The 25,107-nt window shown below is 33.7% G+C and overlaps 4 protein-coding genes and 1 pseudogene across 5 annotated transcripts; 2 read left to right on the forward strand and 3 right to left on the reverse strand.

Moving 5' to 3' along the window:
- Positions 1-746: 746 nt before the first annotated feature.
- On the forward strand, positions 747-1,551 carry LOC108860112 (RING-H2 finger protein ATL78). Its single transcript, XM_018634022.2, has one exon. It carries the CDS (start codon positions 751-753, stop codon positions 1,393-1,395), a length of 645 nt encoding a protein of 214 aa, XP_018489524.1. The 5' UTR covers positions 747-750; the 3' UTR covers positions 1,396-1,551.
- A 1,060-nt stretch (positions 1,552-2,611) lies between these two features.
- On the reverse strand, positions 2,612-6,360 carry LOC108857580 (pseudouridine kinase). Of its 2 annotated transcripts, none has more exons than XM_056986594.1 (9): positions 6,140-6,360; positions 5,816-5,918; positions 5,681-5,719; positions 5,511-5,608; positions 5,321-5,435; positions 5,171-5,253; positions 4,525-5,086; positions 4,262-4,415; positions 2,612-2,759 (listed from the first exon to the last, which is right to left on the reverse strand). In XM_056986594.1, exons 1-8 carry the CDS (start codon positions 6,257-6,259, stop codon positions 4,354-4,356), a joined length of 1,182 nt encoding a protein of 393 aa, XP_056842574.1. In that variant the 5' UTR covers positions 6,260-6,360; the 3' UTR covers positions 2,612-2,759; positions 4,262-4,353. The 2 variants fall into 2 exon arrangements, with proteins under 2 accessions (XP_056842574.1, XP_056842575.1); XM_056986595.1 differs by having other exon boundaries at positions 2,612-2,755; positions 4,255-4,415.
- An 8,441-nt stretch (positions 6,361-14,801) lies between these two features.
- Positions 14,802-15,944, reverse strand: LOC108858718 (uncharacterized). Its single transcript, XM_018632599.1, has one exon. It carries the CDS (start codon positions 15,942-15,944, stop codon positions 14,802-14,804), a length of 1,143 nt encoding a protein of 380 aa, XP_018488101.1.
- Positions 15,945-18,642: 2,698 nt separating this feature from the next.
- LOC108860354 (ras-related protein RABG3e-like) lies at positions 18,643-20,330 on the forward strand (annotated as a pseudogene).
- A 331-nt stretch (positions 20,331-20,661) lies between these two features.
- LOC108860836 (uncharacterized) lies at positions 20,662-21,334 on the reverse strand. Its single transcript, XM_018634687.2, has 2 exons — positions 21,170-21,334; positions 20,662-21,062 (listed from the first exon to the last, which is right to left on the reverse strand). Exons 1-2 carry the CDS (start codon positions 21,224-21,226, stop codon positions 20,871-20,873), a joined length of 249 nt encoding a protein of 82 aa, XP_018490189.1. The 5' UTR covers positions 21,227-21,334; the 3' UTR covers positions 20,662-20,870.
- Positions 21,335-25,107: the final 3,773 nt, after the last annotated feature.

Below are 25,107 nucleotides of genomic sequence, written 5' to 3' on the forward strand. Positions count from 1 at the left end.
TCCCCCCAAAACATAGGTGGAATTCACTAAATGGATAAAAAATCATCCGTACACCTTCAGGAACAACACAAAACCAACAAAACTTTTTTAAGTTCCACAACTGTTAAAAAATATCAAAAAGGGGAAAAAAAAGAAAAGGTTTAATTACAATCAACCCTTGCTTAGCTTTCTATATGAGACACACAGATATCAAGAACAAGCCTCACAAAGTTGATTTTCCAACACCATACTTGGAAACTTAACGCATATCTCTAACACATACAAGCTTAATGATTTCTTCAAAGGATAGAAAAACATATCTACTAGAAGCGTTAATACCAAAAACACAGTGAGATATTATCTGAAATATATGTTTTGTTATGTCAAAGATAGAGAAAGTTCATGGTTGCTCCAGTTAAAAGCTCATGGGTCCCTGAAAGCAATTCAGAGAAAATTCATTTGCTAAAGCCACAGCCGCATGACACTACCATTTTCACCAACTGGTATATATTATGGACCCGATTTTCTATAACAAAGCGTATTAAGCTGCAAATTATTTAATAAAAACAAGACATTAAAAGTCATGGACCTATTGTTGGCTTGATCTTTATAACTTACTCAACAAACCATAATTAAGCAAATTAAATTATATTAAAAACAAAGCTTTTCCTCATTAAAATATCTAAAAAATAATCTGAAACCTTACCTTTCCTCTATATAAACCAGCTCCAACGGAAACCTACCACACATCTTTCTTAAAACCAAGCTATCATGTCAACTGTCATTTTTGTTCCCACCATGAAAAAAATTCAAATCTACCAAGATATTCTTGTAAACTCTTACTCAAGAAGATTACTACTTGATCAATCACCAAGTCCAGCACCTTCCCTATATGCAGATGATGACAACTTTGATGCAAATGTTGTTATGGTCCTATCAGTCCTCTTGTGTGCGCTTGTTTGCTCGCTTGGACTCAACTCTTTAGTAAGATGTGCCTTGAGGTGCTCCAGTTTAGCACCATCCGAAGCACGTGACAACCGAGCAGCAGCTCGCTTGAGCAACACAGGAGTCAAACGAAAAGCCTTGAAGAGTTTCCAGATAGTAAGTTACTCTGCTGATCTGAATCTACCTGGCCTAGATACAGAGTGTGCCATATGTCTCTCAGAGTTTGTATCCGAAGAGCGTGTGAAGCTGCTTCCGACATGCCATCACGGATTCCATGTCCGGTGTATAGACAAGTGGCTCAGTTCACACTCTTCCTGTCCGACCTGCAGGCACTGCCTCATCGAGACCTGTGAAAAGATCGCTGACTGTAGCCAAACAAGCTCGTTAAACCCTAGTCAACCACCGCAAGACAGCATCATCGTACAAATAGCACCACTACAACCAGAAAGATGGATAGGCTGTTTTAGGTGACCTTAACTAGTCGCCTAGATATAGTAGTAGTATGCTTAAAAGCCGATTAAACTACTAGTATGTATACCAAGATCACAAGCAGTCTATATTTCGAAACAAGTGTAGCGTTTTCACTGTTAAATTGTAAATATTACGGAAAATGTTACTTTCTTGGTATCTTGACCTCCTAGGCAAATGCAAAGTTTCACATTAAAGCCAACTTTACTGGACTACTGGAAAAAGAATATATATAAAAAGAAAAAGAAATAGAAGTCCAAACGTGCAGTTGGCCAGAGGGTAAATCAATTAAACAAATAGTTCAGTGGAGCTGGCCAAAACAATAGGTCAACTAAAAAGAAGTGTCTCAATCTTAGCATTAAGACCTTTCAATGAGTCAGGCTCAGCCACCAGCTTGTTTTCTACTGATTATCATTAGTGGATCTCAAAATCCATTCATAAATTATCTAAGAAAAGTATATAAAAATAATCTAAGAAAAGTATTTCTATGGTTAGAGTTAGGGGTGGGCACGAAGCGGATATCCGGAATTTTAAGGATATCCGTGATCCGATCCGTGCCTTACGAATATTCGATTTTAGTATTTGGTTCGATTCGTTAAGTTACGGATATTCAAATATACACTTTTCATACGGTGTTCAAAAAATAAAACACTTTTCATAAGAAATTTATTGATCTACAATCTGGTGAATTAGTTAGATGTAAATCAAGAGATTTGCTTGCTTGGAATATGAATCGCTTAGTCATTGCTAATCATTTTATTCCTTGGATTTCAGGTTTTAAGGCATGAACTCTTTGTATTCCTTATTCTTTATTTACGTTGTTCTGATGGTTTACGCTCTTCTTTTCTTCTTCTTTGTTTTTTTTTTGTTTATTCTCAACAATATTATTTTCTTTTCTGTCTAATTGAGTTCTGATGGCATCTTTTCGTGACAGAAGTGTTGGACAACCTCTTTATTGTTATAATAACAGACTGCGATAGGACAGGCCGAACTCCTATAACTTTGGGCCAGGAGATCGTCCTCAAACCAAACCAGTCACAGGCAAAATCTAGACAACGGATCACAAGCTCCCGTTACTAAGTTCCGTAAAAACTTGTTTCTTTGGTTCTTCTGATGTTAAAACTGTACCAGATTATATGCCAAATTCAAAACCGGTTAAATTCTGGTTTTTTTACAACCGTTTTCTAATATATGACTATTTTTTTATAACCATCGAGTGTTTGATGAGAGAAGACATTAACTTGTCTTTATAAGCAAAATCATTACAGGCAGCCCACTGATGATTAAAGTTGATCATTACGTGCCAGAAACTGTGTTACTACAAAGACATGAAAAATGATCTCTCATAAACTGATTCTAGTAAGGCCCTGTTCGTTTGTACATCTCAAAGATGCATCCAAATGGTCCATCTGGATGCCTTATCCAAATGCTTCATCTGGATGTTGTTCGTCTCTGCATTTCGTTTATCCATCCAGATGAATCATCTAAATGCAACTATGTTTGTTTGCTTTTTTCAACTTGCATCTACATCGAGATGAACTTGTTACTAAAATAATTAAAATAGATTTGTTTTTAAATTTTTGGCGGGATATTGCATTTTTCGGTTTTGACGAAAAATTGTGTTTTTCCAATTTTGACGGGAAATTACATTTTCGGTTTTGCCGGAAATTTTCGTTTTTGGCGAGAAATTGCGTTTTCTCAGTTTTGGTGGGAAAGTGTGTTTTTCCGGTTTTGGCGAGAAATTACATTTCCCGGTTTTGGCGGGACATTGCGTTTTCCCAGTTTTGGCCAGAAATTGCGTTTTTCCGGTTTTCACGAGAAATTGTGTCTTCTCAGTTTTGGCGGGAAATTGCGTTTTCTCGGTTTTGGTGGGAAATTGTGTTTTCCAGTTTTGACGAGAAATTGTGTTTTCCGGTTTTGGCGAGAAATTGCGTTTTACCGGTTTTGGCGGGATGTTGCGTTTTCCCGGTTTTGGTCTGAAAATGTGTTTTCCGGTTTTCACGAGAAATTACGTTTTTCCGGTTTTGGCGGAAAATTACGTTTTCCAGTTTTGGCGGGAAAATTACGTTTTCCGGTTTTCACGAGAAATTACGTTTTTCCGGTTTTGGCGGAAAATTACATTTTTCCGGTTTTGGCGGGAAAATGCGTTTTCCGGTTTTCACGAGAAATTACGTTTTCCGGTTTTGGCGGGAAAATGCGTTTTCCGATTTTCACGAGAAATTACGTTTTTCCGGTTTTGGCGGAAAATTACGTTTTTCCGATTTTGGCGGGAAAATTACGTTTTCCGGTTTTGACGAGAAATTGTGTTTTTCCGGTTTGGACGGGAAATTGCGTTTTTCGATTTTGGTGAGAAATTATGTTTTCGGTTTTGGTGGGAAATTGTGTTTTTCGGTTTTGGCGGGAAATTGCATTTTCTCGGTTTTGGCGTGAAAGTGTGTTTTTTGGTCTTGGCGAGAAATTGGGTTTTCCGATTTTTGGCGGGAAATTACCTTTTTCCGATTTTGGCGGGATATTGCATTTTTTCGATTTTGACGGGAAATTACGTTTTCTGGTTTTGGCGAAATTATGTTTTCCCAATTTTGACGAGAAATTGTGTTTTCCAATTTTGACGGAAAATTGCATTTTTCGGTTTTGGCAAGAATTTATTTTGTTTTAACGAAAAATTTATCAAATTTTTGGTGAAGACTCACCTTCACCCAGATGCTCCGTGAAGACTCACCCTCATTTGGGTGAGAATTTGAGATGAGTTTTCATAAATGCAGTTGGGTGATCCATCTGGATGTAGCATTTTAATGTACAAAACAAACATCAACTTGCATCTTCACCCAGATGGATCACCCAGATGAGCAAACGAACAGCACCTAATAACACTAAATAGAAACAGTGTGGTTTCTCTGTTATTACCTGGTTGCAAGACAAAACAAAGCCAAAAGAAGAAAAAGAACAAACAAGATCAATTCTTCACAGCATTGACTGATGAGCCAACAACATCCTCACGCCACTATAAACCAACTCCGCATCATCTGTATCCAAAAGTGTAAACCGGCTCAGACCCAATACAACCCAAAATACGTGGTGAGCTAAAACCGAAACTTCAAAACATAGTTCAGACAAGAAATTGTTAGTCCATACCAGTAACAAAATCAAGCTTGAACTCAGGAGGCACATTATCATCCGACTCAACCGCAGCTTTAGCAGAAGCAATGCCAACCGCTAAACTCTGGAACAGATCTAAACCATCGCTCAGCGACGCCACTGTACCTCCAACTAGGCAATCCCCTGCCCCAGTTAGCTTCTTGACTTTGGCTGGGACCGTCGGGAAATGCATTGCAAAAAGAGTCGAGCCGCGGCGACTCAATCCCGGTTCAGAAAACCGGTTCGGTGAACATGTGAGTTGTTGTACCCTTCTGAAGATTTTTTCTCCACTCTTTGGAAACTTTCGGTTTATTATGTTCAAAGCCTTATTCGGGTCACCCTTTGAGCATAAGAGAGCTCCATTGGAGCCAAGTGTTACAATAACAACTTTAATACCACTTTCAAGGAGAACCAAAATGGCTGGCCTCAACGCACAGAATGCATCTTCAGGTGAAAGCTTGTTGTTGACTTCTGGTTTAAGTGTGTTGAACATGTTCCTTGCGCAGAGAGTGTTGGCCATTGCTATGAGCTCGTCTTGGTTTGGTGACACTATCGTTACCTATTCAGAAAACAAAAAAAAAAAACTAAATCCTTCTGATTTAAAGTAAACATTGACGAGTATGGAGGAGACATAAACACTCACATACTTGGCGATTGAGGCGATTCTCTGGGACTTGGTGACAGACACGGGCTCAAACCATACAGGAACATTGAACTCTGCAGCCACTTTTCAAGAAAAAATCATCAGTTAGGAAAGAGAGACAAAAAGGACAATCAAACTGAGAGAAAGTACATTTGCAAGATGCTTCCAAAGCAAGAGTGCTGAGATTTGCATCTATGACAAGGACAGGAGCGGAGCTTATGTTGTGTTCAAACCGCTGGATCCACTCAGGTGTCAGAAACCTCTCCTGCCAGAGGAAACAGATAAAATGGTAAAGAGATAATCGCTGAGATCGGTTAGATTGAGAAGAGATGATACGTACAACTGCATCCACACCAGCAACGCCAGCAGCAACTTCTCCGTTAATGTCATATACAAGAGATACAATGGGAGTATTGATGTCTTCACTTCTCAAGATCCCTAGGCATCATTGAGAAAATGTCAAGAATTTTCAACTAGATCAAGAAAAAAGTTGTGAGGCAAAAGTCTAACCTTCAGTGGAGAGTTTCCAGTCTTTCAACAATACATTGGCTGTGTTATGATGAATGCAAAAAGAACCATATTAAGCTCCCAAGAGAGACTGATCAAATGTTAAATAAAAGGGAAACAATGATAAAACAGACAGACCTGGGCCATCGATGCCCAAAGTACCAATCATAAAAGGTCTTACTCCAAGCTTGAAGATGCATTCAGCTACATTTCTTGCTACACCACCAGGTGCAAACAACACCTTTATACAGATAGAACATAAAATATAATAAGCATATAAAACAACAATAAATATATCTTCAAAAAATCGATTCTTCTTTTGTTTTTGAAGTGAACTCATTTCAGATTCAATCATGATTGGGTTCACTATACGCCGGATTTGATTGCACACGTCAATACCAAAAGAGAGAGAGAGAGAGAGAGAGAGAGAGAGAGAGAGAGACAGAGTTGTGAGAACCAAACCTGGCCTGGGACGGTGGTTCCGGAGATGGGTGAGGTAGAAGGGTTTGCGTGAACATCCAGAATTAGCGCACCGATTATGACTGGCTCCATTGTCACTTCTCCCTCTGCGGTTTTCATCATCTTTCTTTCCTCAGATTCTCTGACTAAGAGTATTCAGTAGCCTCTTCCGACAGATTGATCTCCGTTTTTTTTCTTTGCTTCTCTGTCTTTTTATCTTTGGTCTTTTTGTATATTTGTTTTTAATTAATTCTTTTTATATTTCTCCCACGCGTAAAATATAGTACTCCCTCCGTTCGATTTAATTGTCATTGTATGGAAAATTTATCGTTTTAAAATAAGTGTCGTTTTAGAATTTCAATGCAAAATTTATTAAAAAGATTTTCTATTTTATTTTTTTATTGGTTGAAATGTGGTTAGATATATAGGTAATTGTGTTTTTATCTTAGAAATATACGAAATTATATGTTTTCTTAATCTATATGCATAAATCCAGAACGACAATTAAAATGAAACGAAAGTAGTATTAGATATTAGATAACATAACGATCGATATTATTAAAACAAACATGATCATTCATAATTTACACTCTTAATGAAAATTGCAGCTCTGTCAAAAGTATTTTTAATTTTATAAAGAATTGTTACAAGTAAAGAATAAAAAAGAGAAATCAGTGTATATTTACTCATATATAATAGATTTTCTTATATATAATTACAACAGTTTTAGAACTAAGTAAAACTTGATGAAGAACTAAACTTCAAAATCAAATAAATCTAGAACACTCTATAGCATACTATCATACAATATTATTTAACACTTCTCTTTAATGTTAATTATACAAATGTTTTCAAAACATTCGTAGATCTTCAAAAATTTTACCAGATAAATTATATGGAGAAAATAATGGTTAAGAGAAAAAAATAATGTGCACAGTTATTTTCCCTTATATACACATACATCGAGATTTTTGAAATGACATAATCCGATAAAATAAATTAATTTCGTGAAACTAGTACTGAATAACGTTTTAGCTAGCCAAACGGTCACTTAAATGAGCATGTAGGATATGTAGTGATATCACCATTCTTCGCTAATGCTCAGAATCTTGTATGATTTGATCATTTTTGGATTTTCATTATCCTAAAAACTTTAGAATAGTGATAGAATTTTATCTATAAAATTGTAATGTTCTCATTAGGAGCTTATCATTTGTATATTTTTTGTTGTCTTGTTAAAATTTTGTTACAGAAAATTCAATGGAATAAAAATCATGATAAGGAAAAAGAGTACAATCACACGTATTATCACATTTCTGCTAAAAGCAATATTTTCATGATATACATTCTGATCAAATAAATCTCTTTTTAAGATTGAGTATAACAGAATAATCTAGTTTGATTTATGTTATAATATCAAGGTTTTTAGATTTTTGGTCCATAATTCTCTTTTGACATAGACAATAATTTTTTGGTCTATTTGAACTTTAATTTAAATATATTTACATATATTAGTCTAATCATTTTTCTTATATATACGAGTTATTCATACTCTTACTAAAAAAATTACTGCTGTGATTTTATTTCTTGTCATGTAAAATCATATCATTTAGTTATGAAAAAGTTTAGTAACTTACTTAATAACACTTTAAGTATGGTATTTTAAGATCAAACATATATAAACATTTTAATATAAAATCCTTTAAGGATCTTTTAAGATTTTTTTTTTAAAACACAAGGATCTCTTAAAATAATATTTCATATTTAGATGTCCAGTTTGGAATACATAAAAATGTCGTCTTTTTTCAAAATCAATTTTTCAAACAAATAATTTGTTATAATTCTTCAAAAAAAGTTAGATTATATTAAACTCTATGATTCATAATCTAACAATATTATTTAGATTTTAGATTTTATATAAAGCAGATGATTATAGTTAGATACTTTTCTATAACTGTGAAATTTAGATGTGAACTTAGATTTATTACCAATACAACTAAATCTTCCATCTATTGTTTTAAATCATGAAGCCCGAATTACAATAGCATAAGATTAAACAAGAAAAATGAGGCTTATGACCTGATAACTTCTAACTCCTACTCATGATTGCCTTCAATATCATTGAAGTCCCAAAAAATTAGTAGAAGTTTGTGCTGATAAACTCCGAAAGCAGCAAACTTATAAGTATTTGCCAATGAGCCTGACGATACTTCAACATACATGTCAAAAAATATTTAACATCATTGTAACATCCCGAGTTGTGATATGTAAAAAGTCTTAAGAAAATTGATTTGACTATCTATGTCATCAAAGTTGACTTATTTTTTCCGTCACACATCCGTTTAGAACTCAAGAGTTAAGCGTGCTTGAGCTCGAGTACTGAGAGGATGGGTGACTTATCGGGAAGTGATTTCCGATAGCGTACGAGTGAGGCCAAAACACGGAGAAAGGTCATGTGGTAATTGTAGGGTCAGTAAATGATGATTTCAAGCCTTTGGAAAAGTTAACAGACCGACCGTCGGATGGGATGGGACCCATGGGCCGAGAGAACGGGTGTGGGTGGCCCATTAGCCGTGGGCGGTCAGGGCGTTACAAGTGGTATCAGAGCTGGTTAGCCGTCTCATTTCTGACCTGAGAGGCGTCTTGAGACGTGAGGTGCAACGAGGACGTTGCATTCTTTGAGAAGGGATGAATTGTAACATCCCGAGTTGTGATATGTGAAAAGGTTTAAGAGAATTGATTTGACTACCTATGTCACTAAATTTGACTTATCTTTTTCATCACACATCCGTTTAGAACTCCAGAGTTAAGTGTGTTTGAGTTGGAGTAGTGAAAAGATGGGTGACCTATCGGAAAATGATTTGCGATAGCGTGGGAGTGAGGCCAAAACACTGGAAAATGTCATGTGGTGATTGTAGGATTAGTAAACAATGATTTCGAATCTTTGGAAAAATTAACGGACCGACCGCCAGATGGGATGGGGTCCATGAGCCGAGAGAGCGAGCGTGGGAGCCGTAGGCGGTCGGGACGTTACAAGTGGTATCAGAGCTGATTAGCCGTCTCAGTTCTAACCTAAAATGCGTCTTGAGACCTGTCGTGGGGCGCAACAAGGACGTTGCATTCTTTGAGAGGAGGTGAATTGTAACATCCCGAGTTGTGATATGTGAAAAGGCTTAAGAGAATTGATTTGACTACCTATGTCAGTAAAGTTGACACACCTTTTTCATGACATTCGTGACACATCCGTTTAGAACTCCAGAGTTAAGTGTGCTTGAGATGGAATAGTGAAAGGATGAATGACTTACCAGAAGTGATAGCGTACGAGTGAGGCCAAAACATGCGAAAAGATCATGTGGAGATTGCAGGGTTAATAAACAATGATTTTGAACCTTTGGAAAAACTAACAGACTGACCATCATATGAAATGAAATCTACGGATCGAAAGAACGGGTATAGATGGACTATTAGACGTGGACGTTCGGAAAGTTACAAAATATTTTTATTATTTTTATACATACATGTTTGAACAATAGAGTGAAGGGTTTTCCAAAATGAATCTTGGCCTCATCACTTCAAAAGATGGCTAATCCACCATCCCTCCCCCCCACCTCCCTTAGCAGATACTTACAACAGAGCCTCAAAATTATACAAAATTATCTACATTTATGATTTATACGATCGAGAAGCTCAAAATCAGGCTTCTAAACTCTACTTATGTCGTTTAGAGGTGGAATTGTCAGAGGGATTCTCAACCTTTGACAATTCTATGCACTATCTTCATCACACATGTGGTGTTTTGAGCGTAACCACAATACCATGAGCACCGGTCGATTGAGCATGGTCTATCGAAGACGAGCCTACTTCTTGTCTTTAAGAGGATGAATTGAAGGTTTATCCTCCATATATGTCTCTGTAGCTTTCCTTTTACCCGCATGTTCTCCATAAATAATAGCCATTTGTTTCAGCATTGGACTCCCCCCACCCCCCTTTACCTCAACTCTTCAATCCGAAGACTCCTTTTTCCATTATTTCCACATATCCAGCAGTTGCTGTAATTCTTTCTTGCATTATCGCATTTGTTCTAGTCTCCATCAGCTCCTCGGATTGTTGCAGCAGAAGAGCACTCCGGACACACTTCACAACAATGCTTCAAACACTATCACAAGTTGTACCGAACATCTGTAGCCCATTGTATCAAACCTTGAATTGCCATATCTGAAACTAAAGCTTAATTATTGGTAAGGGGTTTAATTAGGGTTAATTGGTTTGTACATGTTGAAATACAAGAGCGGTGATATAATTCATCAAAATTCTTGGGTAAACAGGAAACAGAAATTCATGTTTTTTCTTGGCAACAAAACACTACGGGATTTAATTAGGGTTCCACGGGTAGTTTTCCTACAGCAAAAATATTGCCTACGTACTCCGTAGTATCATCTGATAGCTTTGGTTTATTCTTTTTTTGTATGAATGTTAAGATCAAGCTTTTATAGTGAATAACTTGATTTGGTAACCGTCTGATCAAGCTTTGATTTATTATTCTTCATTACAAACTACATACGCCGAACAATATCATGCATTTTCATTTCAAAATCCGACACTTTCCACTAATAATCAATGAATGAATGCCTTGCAAAATATATAACTCCATCGGCTACTATTTGTTGAATTGTTTGTTTGATTTTGTTGTCCATTCATGTTCGTTCGTAGCTCTTTTACTCCATGCCGAGACTTATTTTTATAAAAAAAGAAAACAATATCATGCCACCGGAATAAGTGCAACCTAAATTTTGTTTCAAAATGAAATTTTATGAGAGCTGTTTGTTACCTTATAACAAGGGATCATCAAGCGCAGAGTTCTTTTGCTTTTTGTTCAGTTAGTGCTAGCAACAAAAATATCAATTAAAATATGCGTCTCACAGTATTGACTAAAATATGATCATAAAGATCCAAATGCCACAACGAAATCTTTGAAATGGTAACAACAACAATGAAAGCGCTCTTGTGCAAAAATGAAGCTTCTTCAATCCCAACAACCCAATGCATCCACGCTAGCCTTGGCACCACATTCACAACCCTCAGCTTACAAAATCTCAATGCACCAGTTACAATATTCCACGGATAAAACTACAATTCAGACCAAAAAAAAACAAAGGAAAGAAAATAGATGAACTCCAAGCATTTAGATAGGACTTACTTCTCTCTCGCGATTAGGAACACAACTTGACTAAGCATCATTTGTTATATGGTCCTCAGCATCACTGAACATATGTTCCAGTCAGAAAATAGATTAGTTCCAAACTGGAAAAACAAATCAATTTCCTTTCAACTAATTGACAAAAAAACAACTGGCACACCTTTTACCATCTTTTGGTTCTCTCTCTTGGTTTGGATTATGCTGATTTTCATGGTTCCCCTTCTAATTACGTTGGTCCATGATGAGCCAAAAATATTTTGAAAATGCAAAATTTCCCTAATGAAAAAAATAAATAAAACTGGCATATATATGTGAAGGTTACGAAAAAATGTAGTGCCAAGGTGAGCCATCACTATGTCTAGTAGCTTTTGTTTAAGGATCATCATACACAGAAAAAGTATAAGAGACGTATTAATAAAACACCAAATTGCAAAAATCGTAACTTTCAAATAAGACATATGTTCGGCTTAACTTGATACAATGCTTTGATTACTGAAATCTAGTTCATTAACTGCAACAAAAAAATCAAGCAGGAGGAGAAACCCAGCCATTGTTACCATGTCAGGATCTATGTGGCAGAGGGATCCATCGTTGGTTCACAGGAAGACCTTGGGTGTGGCATGTGCCCCATACACAAACAAAAATCCTTGAATAGTTAACATGAAATTTTGTAGATGTCTTTGATCTAACTATAACTGTGAACAGAGCTAGAGGAAGATAAACTACTACATAGAAACCAAAAGGATTTTTGTGTTTCAAAGGATTCTGAAACGATGGAAACTCCAGATCTCCATTTAAGAGGAAGTTTACGGACCAAAGAAAATTAAAAAAGACCCGGAAATGAATTCATAAAACACAAAACTCGTCATTAAAAATTCAAACACATTTTTTTCTGTAGGAAGTAAAAAGAAACCGTTCTGTCTTGCGACGTTAATGGCGATTGAAATGGTTTCGATTTCCATCACTCAAACTCTTATCTGATCAGACATGATCAGTATGTACATGTTTTTTTATCTTTTGTTCTTCTCTCTTGTTGAGAGGAGTTTGATCTATGGTAGATTTTCGGGTAAGCTTTATTTTCCTCGATCCGCCATTGCTATCTCCGACATAGTTTCTGTGGCTATGATCGAGAATCTAATTGTGTTGAATCAAAGATTAAGTGGTAAGGAACTCATCCTAATCGCTTTGCTTTGGAAAAAAGACCATGGAAACCACCATGGTATGTGATCGTCAGAGATATTTTAGTGATTCAACACAAAGGTACTTAACGGTTTTGCAGATTATAATTCAATCATTGGTGGTTCTTCACTAGAAATGTAATTTTTTTGTTGTATGGCGATATTTTTGAATCGTTGAAAATTGGCAGATCCAATTTATATTCCCTTCGAAAAATCAATATATTGGATTCATAGTCAATGGATATCTATAGATCTAAATTGGAGTCTGGCCAATGTTATACAATAAAGAAAGTTACAAAAGAAAGTTTGTTTCATCGATTGTTTGATTGCTGAAGGTAATCATATGAAGAAGATGGTTCAGAAGAAAATTTCTTCAAATTTTTATTTTATATAGTGTGTATTCATTTTGAATTTGCAGTTGGCTACTTCTTTGTTATCTTCTTTGTAATGTGACATTTTATATAAATAAAATAGTTGTTAAAAAACAATTTTTTGTAGGACCCATATATGTTGAGCTAGACATCTAAAAAAGAGGAAAATACCTTATTATATGTAATTAACTAGGTGTTTTCCTGCACCTATGTGCAGTAAAAAAGTTTTAAAATATTTTCTAACAGGTAAACATAAATTATATTTATTTTTTATTAATATTATAAATTTTCTTTTTCTTATTAATATTTTAATATAAATTTGATTTAACTGAACATTAAAATTAAGATAAAAACAATTTTGTTTATTTTGAAATATATTTAGAATGTGCATGTATTTAAAATTATAATCTTAGGTAGATTTTCTATCTATTATTTTAATTAAATAATATTAAATAAATATGTAAAATTGCATAATTGTCAAAAATTAAAATTAAACAATTTATAAAATCTGTAGATATACATATAAGAAACTAATGATTTTACGAATTAATTTTGATTTTATGATTTAGTTTTTATAATTTTCTAAAAATATGTATAATTTTTGAAATATTTTTAATTTAAATGATATTTCAAAATTTGAAATGTCATAATTGAATATATTTATTTTAATGATGATTTATGAGTTATTACCATATTTTAAAAAGTCCAAAATATAAATCGACAATAAATGTAATACATGAGTTATTACCATATTTAAAAAGTTTACCAAAAATATAAACTAACATTAAATATAATTTTCCATGTCATATTAATATATAAGACATGTCATCAATTTTAGTAGCAATGCCATATTACTTTTGTGAAAATGATTGTAGAAGACATGTGGTAAAATCACTTCTCAAATATAATCTAGGGGATGAAAATTTCATAATTGTCAAAAATTAAAATTAAAAATATATTATAAAACTTGTAGATATATATAAGAAACTAATGATTTTACGATTTAGTTTGATTTTATGATTTAATTTTTGTAATTTTCTAAAAATATGTATATATTTTTGCAATATTTTTAATTTAAATGATATTTCGAAATTTGAAATGTCATAATTGAATATATTTATTTTAATGATGATTTATGAGTTATTACCATATTTTTAAAAAGTCCAAAAATATAAATCAAAAATAAATGTAATATATGAGTTATTACCATATTTTAAAAAGTTTACCAAAAATATAAATTAACATTAAGTATAATTGTCCATGTCATATTAATCAATAAGATATGTCATCAATTTTATTAGCCATGTCATATTATTTTTGTGAGAATGATTGTAGAGAAGACATGTGGCAAAAATTGTCCATGTCATATTAATCTATAAGACATGTCATCAATTTTAATAGCCATGTCATATTATTTTTGTGAGAATGATTGTAGAGAAGACATGTGGCAAAATCACTTCTCAAATATAGTCTAGGGGATATATATATATATATATGTCTGTGTGATTTTATCGTAGTTAATTTTACTTTGGTCCATGAAAAGTTTCATTTTGCAAACTTCAAAAATCTGATATTCTGGTATTTATTTATCAAATTTATAAATGTCATAATGTTAAAATTCTAATTTAATTATTACTATAGTTTTTTCTGTATCAGTCATTTAATTAAAATATTTAATCTTAACTTTTACAACCGAGGAAAAAGGTCTTTTTTTAGGTCTTTTGCTCTTGGGTTCTGCTGCACTTCAGGTTTTGAAATTGTAACATCAAGTAGAAAAACAACACATTCAAAACAAAAGATATATTAATTAAAAGATAGGTAATCCATCTAGCCACTTTAATGAATTACAATGTATAAGCAAACAACATTTTTTTTTAATTCAGAAGCAAAAATACAACAAATAAAACTCAAGACGACGGTCAAACATGCGAGGAGTAGGGTGCAGCAGATAAACTGAGATTCGAGCGAACGTACTTGCGAGCGCAAACATGTTTTCCACCGATAGTGAACTTGTTCTTGTTCATTGGAGTCACGATCTCTTCAATCATCGACGCATGTTGCGTCTTCAACACCATCCTCGCAAACAAGGGCTGCTCATTCTCTTTCACTTCTTTCATCACTATGGCTTCTATCACGTCCCCAAACTTCCTCGTGAAGTAAGTCATAACCTCCGATTCAGAAATCGGATACCCTTTGGAGAACGTCAGAAACACCGTCCTATCATCAGCTTCCGTCACCTCCTCCTCGTCCTCCTTGTTGTCAGCCCCCTCCTTCTCCGTCACCTCCGTCACCGTCACGACCGCCTCTGCCTCTTCTTCAACAGCTGGAGCAGGAGCCCTTTCTTGTGGAGCACTCACCCTTACAGGGGTTCCTTGCCGAACACTCCACCTATAAGAGGTTCCTCTAGACCTATTAGGGTTCTGTTGTTGACCATTCCACCAGCTAGGGCTAGCGATTTGGGGTTGAACACTCGACCTAGTAGAGGTTTGTTGTATGGCACCCAACCTGACCTTCTTCATCTCCTCAATGACTCTCGCCCTCTCTAAGGCCAACATTTGCTCGTTGTAGGCCCTCTCGTATAGATCATCGAAAGCTCGGTTGCAAACATCGGACAAATTCTTTGCCACTCCAACGATAATAGATTCTCGGTTCTGGTTGATGTATCCGAGAGTGAGAGCACTTTCAGTGATACCTTTGAGGAAAGGTATAGCCATATCATCATTGTTGTTGTGGTTAAGGTGGACGTGCCTTGAGTAGTCTTGGTTGTACAAGATGCTTAGACACAGAACGACTTCGTTGGCCACCGCGTCTATGAACACGTCTTCTGATGCGAGAAGAGACGCGGTCAAGTTGCGTCTGAAGCCGAGTTGCTCGATCAAGAGGAGAAACGCCATCACTTGAGAGGATTGGTTCACGTCTCGGTTTAGAACAAAGACGAAACGAGAGAACAAGTCTCTGTCGATTCCGTGAAAAGACTGGAACTCTTCTCGAGTTATCACCACTTTGTATGAAGGATCGTTTGGGTAAAAAGGAGAAGCAGTGAAAGATTGAAAAGAAGCCATGAAGATTAATTTCTTTGATCGATGTTTTAGTTTATGGCGGTGGTGCAGTGATGTTGGTTCTAGGCTAAGTTTAAATAGATGATTGTCCAGTCGATTGGTCAACAGGTGCAATATTTTTTTCTATAATATTCTTCCTCGGTCATATCTATATTATTAATATGAGATACAAAGTCATAACCTTCGATAGAAAGAATATCGATGCATCGTTTACTGATGAAAATCACGACCCTTGGATCATTATGGATGATTCATCATGACTCCCCCTACCCTATTTTCCAACTTTTTTTGAATAATTTCCTGTTTATATTTCTTTCTTTTATGGAAAACCCCTAAATTTTATCTGACTATTGAAGCAAAAAAAAAGAAAGAAATCTCGTATATTATATTTTACAGTTTTACTAAAATTAAATTAAAGTTATGTGGTTGACAATTGATGATATCTTTCTGTATAAAGTATGGTTGAATGTATTTTCTCTTTCTTTTAATGTACAATAATAGCATTTCGGTTTGCCAAATATAGATAAATAACATTTTTAAATATAGAATAGTTATATAGTAGAAGATTTGTACGAATGTAAGGGATTACATCGAATTTCAGTATATTCCATGTTCGAGAGATTAAGAGGCTTTTGCATTGCCCACCTGCCCATAACAAAACGATGGTAGAGTCATTCTTTAGCTTTTAAAGCCCAAAACAATCAAAATCGACGTACTAAAATCCCATGTAAACCGAAACTATTCATCTGGACGTATCGAGTTTAGCTGAACTAGAACGGGAAATTTTACAATGAATAAGAGAAGCAAAGTCCGCATAGTAACTTAATATTCTCAGAAACAAATTAAGGCAGTGCCGGCCCAATATCACGTAACCTACTTCAAGCCACTAAACCAAGGGACATTTACTGCAAAAGTTGCCCCTAAATATTATATAACGATAGACTCCTGACAACATATAATATAACCTCCAGCATCCGGTGACCAAGGCGTACTCCGGCCGATAATGTAGGCTGATACGGACACTCGCTGCTAGTCTGTATCCACCTTGGATACACCGGGTTATTCAAAAAAATAAAATAAAGACATGCATCACTAGCATATGATAAGCTAGAATGTTTTTTCTTAGAATACACATTGAGAGCCTTTGGTATCAATGGACATTTGAACAAGTGGATTATGACGACTGTGAAGTGTGCAGAATAACAAGTCTTACCAATAGAAATGTCCAGGAATGTATAAAACCACAAAGAGGTCTCTAACAAGGTGATACCTTATCTCCATACCTCCACATACTTAGTGTAAATTTCTTGAGTAATCTAATTGCAGCTAACATTTTGTCTGAAAAGAGGAACTAAAATTGGTAGTGGAGTCCCTCCGATCTCGACGATTTTCTTTTCTTTTGTCAAGTAATACCAGGAATTGCAGAGCAATTAATTATCAAAAAATATGAACTTGCATCGGGTCAAGAAATTAATCCATTCAAATTTATAATCACTATCAGCTCAAATATACCCGGTGACCTGCAACTACAATATTCCAAATCATGAAGTGATAAATAGTTAGGGCTGTTGGAACAATTTGTATGTAAGAGAAGGAAATGTTTGATAACATTTTTAAATAAGGTTTGTCAAATAACATCAAAATGGAGCACAAGATTTATGTCTCATACAGGAAAATATATACTTACTAAATCAGTGGAGGTTTCAATACTAGTTTATCCAGTGTCTTGCTTTAAATTACCAAAACAAATAACGAATGAAATAACATTTTTGTTAGTGAATTTTTGGTGGGATAAGGGGGAACATAACAAAGGTATATCATGGATTGCATTAAAAACTGCAATTTTTTTTTTTTTTTGATTAACCTGGGTTATTCCGGGCCTATGGTACCGAACATTACTACACTATAATGGAAGTTCTGGATCATGCCAAAAATAAAATATTTCATATGGATGATCCTATCAAGAGTTTGGGACAACATAATGTACAAATGGTATTTTTATGGATATATGTGAGAGATGTTGTTCAACACCATAAACTATACCACTACCTTTTTCATGTCCGATCTGGAGAATGACTCAAAGTCCATGGCAGTAATTACCATCACATAATCATTTTGTGGCGATCATACTACTTCAACTATTAATTTCCAAAACACACCAGGACTTTCTAAATATGAAAATCTACTTCTTTTTAGATCGTGAAAAATATTATGGAAGCATAAGCCAAGGTACAAGAATAGATCAACGATAGTGAATCACATTGCGACGAAGATCCCTCCAAATGACAATGTAGACAAAAAAAAAAGAGAAATAAGCACGACCAAAAATAGACTTGTTAAATGTAACTTTGATGCATGTTTAACAGAATGAGATTTGAGAAAATACATGTTAGATTACAAGAGATCAAAACGATAACATTTTATTTTGGAAAGCATCATCGATTGGAAATGTAACGATGGTTTTGGAGGCTGAAACAAAAGCTGTCCTAATCAAATAAGCAACAAGTATAGAGCATGAGCTTACATTCAAATATCTTTCAAAGAGACTAAAAGTATTACTAGATGTCATAATCGGAAAATTAATAACTGTTTGCAGTGAAAACATTCATTAGGATGTCTGTGTCCAGAATCGTCACATAATTATCAAATTTCCAAAAACAAAAACCAGAGAGATCGTTGAAAATCTGTTTTGGTGAGAAGGATGACTACCCGTAGAAGAACTCTCCTCAAGGTCATCATTCTCGGTGATAGCTGATCTGTTTAGTGGTCGCTTCTTCTGGATTTAAAATTGTTCTTGCAAATTGAATTCGTTTGTAACTGGTAAGTTGTGAATCAGATATGTTTTATTTTCTTATTGTAGGCTCTTAGAGGAGACTTATTCTCTTAAGTGATGATACTGCTGCTAGTTATTTTCACTTGGTGGTTTCTCTAAGTGGTTTGTGTTCTTGCATAAGAAAATTTGAAATACTGACTTGACTCTTTGTATCATATTCAAGAATGTGAAAAATATCTATGAAAATTCTTCACTCAGTAATTAGCAATTGAATCCAAGTTAAGACTCATCCGACTTTTAATTTTGCAGGGTGGAGAAGACCTCTTTGATGAATCAGTATCCTAAACTCTGTTAATTATGGTTTTCTAGATATGGAATGATTACATTTTTGGTCTCCGTTAATTATTAGTCTGTGCTCTTGTTTGGCTTTAACATCACGCCTTCAGATATGTTAACAAGAAGTTTAGCAACCAGTACAAAGGCCACTCTTGGAGCCGATTTCTTGACTAAGGGAGTACAGTATTGAAGACCGGCCTTTCACTTTACAGGTTTGTGTTTTAGCAACTCAAGTACAAGGGGCTTCCTTTTTAGCATAGTTGTGCATTTATTCCAATTATAAACGTTTTATAATGTGATTACAAGGGACTTTCTTTTGTCATGCATGAATAAACACAGGGTTCTGCCATAAGATATTTTTACAACTTATTCTCTAATACTTATTAACATAGTCTTTTCGTGACAAAAAAAAAATATTAACATAGTCTTTCCTAGATTAAGAATTGATCCCCCACGGCTGGTCAGGGAAGGTTCCAGAGCCTTGGGTGGAGCTTTTGATCGGGGTGCTGATTGCTGTGTACTTGTCTATGATGTCAATTCGGCTAAATCATTTGAGGATCTCTATAATTGGAGGGAAAAGTTTCTGATCCTGCAGGTATGTGTGTGTATTCATGCTATCTTCCCAACCAGATGTCTTTATTTAATTCTTGTTACTGTGGTTTGCAGGCAAGTCTGTCGGATCCAGAGAACGTTCCCTTTGTTGTCATCGGTAATAAAATCGACGTGGAAACAATCGGGTGGTTTCAAAGAAGAAAGCTCGAGCTTGGTGTTCTTCAAAAGGAAACATTCCATACTATGAAACGTCTGCCAAAGAAGGCACCAATGTAGAAGACGCGTTTCTTTGTAACACCAAGGATGCAATGAAGAGTGGCGATGAGGAAGAAATGTAAGTTTTAAGACTTATGACAGCTTCTTTTCGCGGTTGATGGACCAGAGATTCTGTCTTAAAACTTGTGGTCTTGTTGTTTTGATGCTTGATTTTAGGTACTTGCCGGATACAATCGATGTTGGAACCAGCAATACACAGAGGTCAACAGGATGTGAATGCTAAGAAGGATTCTTTACCTCTACTCTCTAACCACCAGTTTATATCTCTTGAGGATCTTTATCATATTAAATCTATTCTGCGGTAAATTACTATAAAAAAAAAGTAGAACCCTAATAACTAAAAAGTGAAAACTGAATTGGGCTGGTCAGTGTTCGTGGCTGTATATTGTGTGGATCTCTCTTTTTCTACATATAACGTTTTTTTCTTTTGAACTTTATTTACCGTTGGTGGTGTCCACGTTATTAACATTTTTGAAATACATAATTTTTTATCCTTACTTTGTAACTTTAAGGATGACTTATCCTGTTGTAAAAAAAAGGATGACTTATTGTAATTTAAGCAAAAAACACTATACTTTAAATGATATTTTTAAATCAGTAATAGAGGATTTGTTACTTTGATATAAAACATTACAAATCTTAAATTGAATACATTCTTTTAAGTTTCAAGAAAGGGAGTAAAATCCTTTGAGATTACTCTTACTATAGAACTAAATATATAAGCTTCAAGAAAAATGTTAATTAAATAAACTTCACAAAATAAAGGAAAAAGAGAGAGAAAAAAACACAGTAGATTGGTTTTATATATCAAACAAACAACGTGAAGCCTAGGGTTAACATTTCTTCACTATGAAAATATAGCAAGTATAACTGTATAAGTCTACAACAACTCAAGCATGTGTTATTTGCTTAATTAATACACACTTATACGGTGCATGTATAAACCGATATGCATACATAAACGCAGAGCCATATTATATGATTTTAATTGATTATACATTAGGATTGTGGTAGATGATGACAATAGACTTGGTGTTGAAATCTTTGACGAACCTCTCTTGTCCTGTCCTAAATGGATTGTCGAGAAGATCTTTAATTGGTTCAGGTAATGGCTCATCCTTCATCATGTTCTTCCAATATTCTTCTGCAACCCCTCCTGATCTTCCTTCACTCAGATTCACAAACTATATACCAACAAAATATAACAAATATTATATATATATATATATATATTAGATGTATAAATAAGATCTTGATTAGTTAGAGTTTTAATACAAAGAAGAAGCTTTACCAGGAGAAAGCTGAAGAGGACAAAGAAGAAGACGACCATGTAACGTTGTTGCTTCATGTCTTTTTAACTTTTGTTTTGTTGTTCGAGGATTTTGCTGGATATATGTTAAATTTTCGGGTGTTAGGTTAATATATAGACCCTTAAGTTGTTTTACTTGATAATAGTGATAACTCCCCTCTGGATCCTTGCATTTTTATTTATTATTTTAAAATCATACAGTATAATATTACTACAATGTATGGTCAACTTTGTTCTGTGTGTATTTATAAACAGTAACCTAATATTTTATGTTTTATCTAAATTTCGGAGTTGTGGGCTGCTTGAGTGGGGATCTTTGTCTATTCTTCTCTGGAGCTTTCAACTATTACAGCTCAGAGATCACTACCAACATTTTTTATATATAGAACATAGAAGAGTTCTATGATTTAGTATGCTAATTTTCCAGTAGTTTATTAATTAAATAACAAAGATTCCGTGATTAAATAAAACAAGAAATAATAGGGGTAAATAGATACAAACTATCGTAACTAGAACTCCAAAAATTACTTTCGCAACAAACAAATATATTTTCTTCTGTGTGTATTTATAAACAGTAACCTAATATTTCGTTACATTTTCTGATAATATATTGTTGATGATCTTGAGATCGTTGTTTTCTTAAGTGATCAATTTCAGTTTGGATATATAAATATATATAAATGTTCGTTATTTCTCTTTAGATTATTCCCCACCCCTATAAGTTTTTAATTAAAAAATCTAAAAGCATATGTTGGCTTTTCTCCGTGAGAGTTAATTTAATTGTTGAAATAGACAGGTCAAAAGTTTGATTATTATAAAAATGACAAGTGAAGCGGGTCAACTTTGAATGTTTTTGCACATTTGCTATATGACAGACTAGTTTTGACCTCGTGCTACGCACGAAAATAATTTACTTACAAAGAAATTTTAATAATATATAACTAAGATTATATTAATTTATTAGAAAGAGTTGAGTATACATAAACAAACCATTAATATATCATTGAATAACCACAAATATATCTGTTAGATTTTTTTTTTTAAAATTGCATTGATCTTAATTAGCTCACAAAATAATATTTTTTTTTGTTTGAAGCTTTTCATCTCTTTTTTATGTCTTGTTCTGTTTGTGTGTTTTCTTAGTTGTTAACCTGTTTTTAGTAATTCTTAAACTGCAACTTATGGTTACTTTTTCATCACATTTAGAATTTTAATTGCAAACAGAAACAATATTACAGAGAAACTCTTAACATTTGCACCAAAAAAAATATTACAGAGAAACACTATTCTATGAAAGCAAATCAAGAGAATTATATGTTCTCAAACTTTTTATTTTGAGAATAGAGGATAGTTACTACTTAGTGTATGCTACTATGTAAGTAAAATATTCTCGTGAAGAGTTGCAGTGCAGTGAAGGTGGACCAAATTTTTTGAGAAACTAAAAAGATAATACAGACATGTAGCTAGTATATACCTCTGTTGGTTCTCTTTTGAAATTTGATGAATGTTTCTATGGCAGCACTGACTTTGCTTCTTTTCACCACTTGAAGTTCCTATAACATACCAAAACCAACTTTCTCACTCAATATCTGAAACATTAAAATTATAGAGAAAAATGTATCAAAATTCATTACTGCTATTGTACCACGTCTACGTCTGTTCTCGATCTACCTTCTCCGTCTTTCTCATTTTCCGCCGGATTTTACCGTAAAATCTCTTTACACTGGTATAATCTCCATCAACTTGGATCCACCATATCCCTTGTTTCTCAAACCCTCTTCACCCTAAACAGGTTCTGATGAAGCAAAAACTGTACACATAATTTTGATAACGTAACCGGAGAATTTGAATTGCTGAGATTCGTTTACTCATAAGTAATTTACTATTGGCTCGTGACAGACTGCTAATGTCGAGTTTGAAAGATATAGGAATAGGAAAACGAAAAGATCGTGGAGGAAGAATGAGGATCATGGTAATGCAGTAGTGGGTTGTTTTGCGAAATCGTAGATAAGTTTTTTTTTATCTTGTTTTAACTGTTTTTAAATAATTTTTAAAGATAAATTATGTGGCATATTTTGATTGGTAAGGTGACTTGTGATTTAGTATATAGGGATAACCCCTACTTTTGTTACCTTTAATTATTTAATAGTTATTTACTAGAGTGAAGCCGCACAATGGACATTGGACACACACACATATATATTTTTTTATTATACAAACATTTAATTAAATATCATTTGTATATTATTTTCATTTTTTATTTATTCAGAAAATGTTTTTATATATGATAAATTTGAATTAATTTATTGAGCTATTATTTTGTAACAAACATTAGTAAATATTTACATGAATCTAGAAAAAAATAAAAAAGTATAATAATAAATATTACATATCACAATATAATAGAAGATAATATTATACTGACTATCCATAGATATCAAAATGATACATTTTCATAAGTTCAAAATTAAAAAAAAAACAATGGTTACAACTTTTATGCTGATGAAGTTGAAGACAATACTAGTATATATTTGAAAGCAATAACGTATATACAAATTTAGGTATCTACATGTAGCATTTGGGTGAAATACCTAGATATTGCATTCCAATGTTGTTCGTTTTTATAGGTAATATTTACATACACATGCAATACGTTACGTTGTTTTTTATTTATTTTATAATATCATTTGAATACTAGTACTTAAAACGAGTAAAAAGACATGATTTTATTTATAATAATGAACTAATTATAATTTTCAAATAAATTATTAAGAAATTGCCAAAACGATCACATTTCTAATATCACTTTTCATATTTACTTTAACCACATTTATCTTCATTTTCAAATTAAATATACACTTATATTCATAGGGTTAACTAATTTATACTTAGGGTTTAGTGTTGGGGTCCAGTTTTGTAATGTATGGTTAGGATTTTAATAAATATAAAAATAAATATCTAATTTTTTCATTTAAAAAATTAAAAAGAAAGTTCGAATTTATAAAAACAATTTTCAAAAACGAAAATAGAAAAATTTATAAAAAGTTTGAATTTGAAATTATAAACTGAAAGGTATAACTTTTTAAGTAATTATTTATATTTATATATCTATAAAACAAGGTTATAAGATTACTTTGGTTCTTAAATGAAGAATATATTTTAGAAAATGTCTTTTTAATGAAAATAAACATGATTTGTGATATCAATAATATGGTAGAAGTCAATTTTTTCCTAAATTATTTTGTGTTTTCTGGGAAAATATGATTTTGCAGATTTTGATTAGAAAATTAATTGGACTATTTTAACGAAAATGTACAATTTGGTGGCACATGGCGTTCCAAGTGTTCCTAAAGAAGTTGGATTCAATTTACATCAACTCAGGTTTATCTATTTTTGTGGTCAAGCGACTGAAATATTTATTTTTTCTTGTGAGCAACCAGATCTGATTAGCGCCGGTAATCAAATCTCCAAGTGATTAGTCGGTTGGATCTTCAGATATCCCCCGATTATCAGAAAAAAAAAGATATACGCCCTTATATTTTGAGTCCAGGAAACATGTATTATACGGGTTGTTGTAAAGCTTTTCATGAGGCGTTGTATATCCTCCAAATAAACTATAAAGATTGGCCACTTTTCTGGTTTCGAAACCATGTTCACCAATTAAAAATAATTTGTTGTAAATGTTTCATGTCGCAAATTCTTCATCGCCTAAATAAAGGCCTCTAACTCCACATTTAGGGAAGATAAGTTACACCTTGTGTTTCTAGCCCCAATCAAACCATCGAAACGTCTAAAGTATTGTACCATCAATTATCAATTACAAAATTTTGTCCTTCCAATAAATATATGTAAAACACCATCTACCTATATATTATGGCATAGTAGAACTCTCCTTTTCTCGCCGCAAAATTGATCCCCTC

The sequence above is a fragment of the Raphanus sativus genome, chromosome 5, assembly GCF_000801105.2.
Source record: "Raphanus sativus cultivar WK10039 chromosome 5, ASM80110v3, whole genome shotgun sequence".
In the NCBI taxonomy this organism is placed as follows: domain Eukaryota; kingdom Viridiplantae; phylum Streptophyta; class Magnoliopsida; order Brassicales; family Brassicaceae; genus Raphanus; species Raphanus sativus.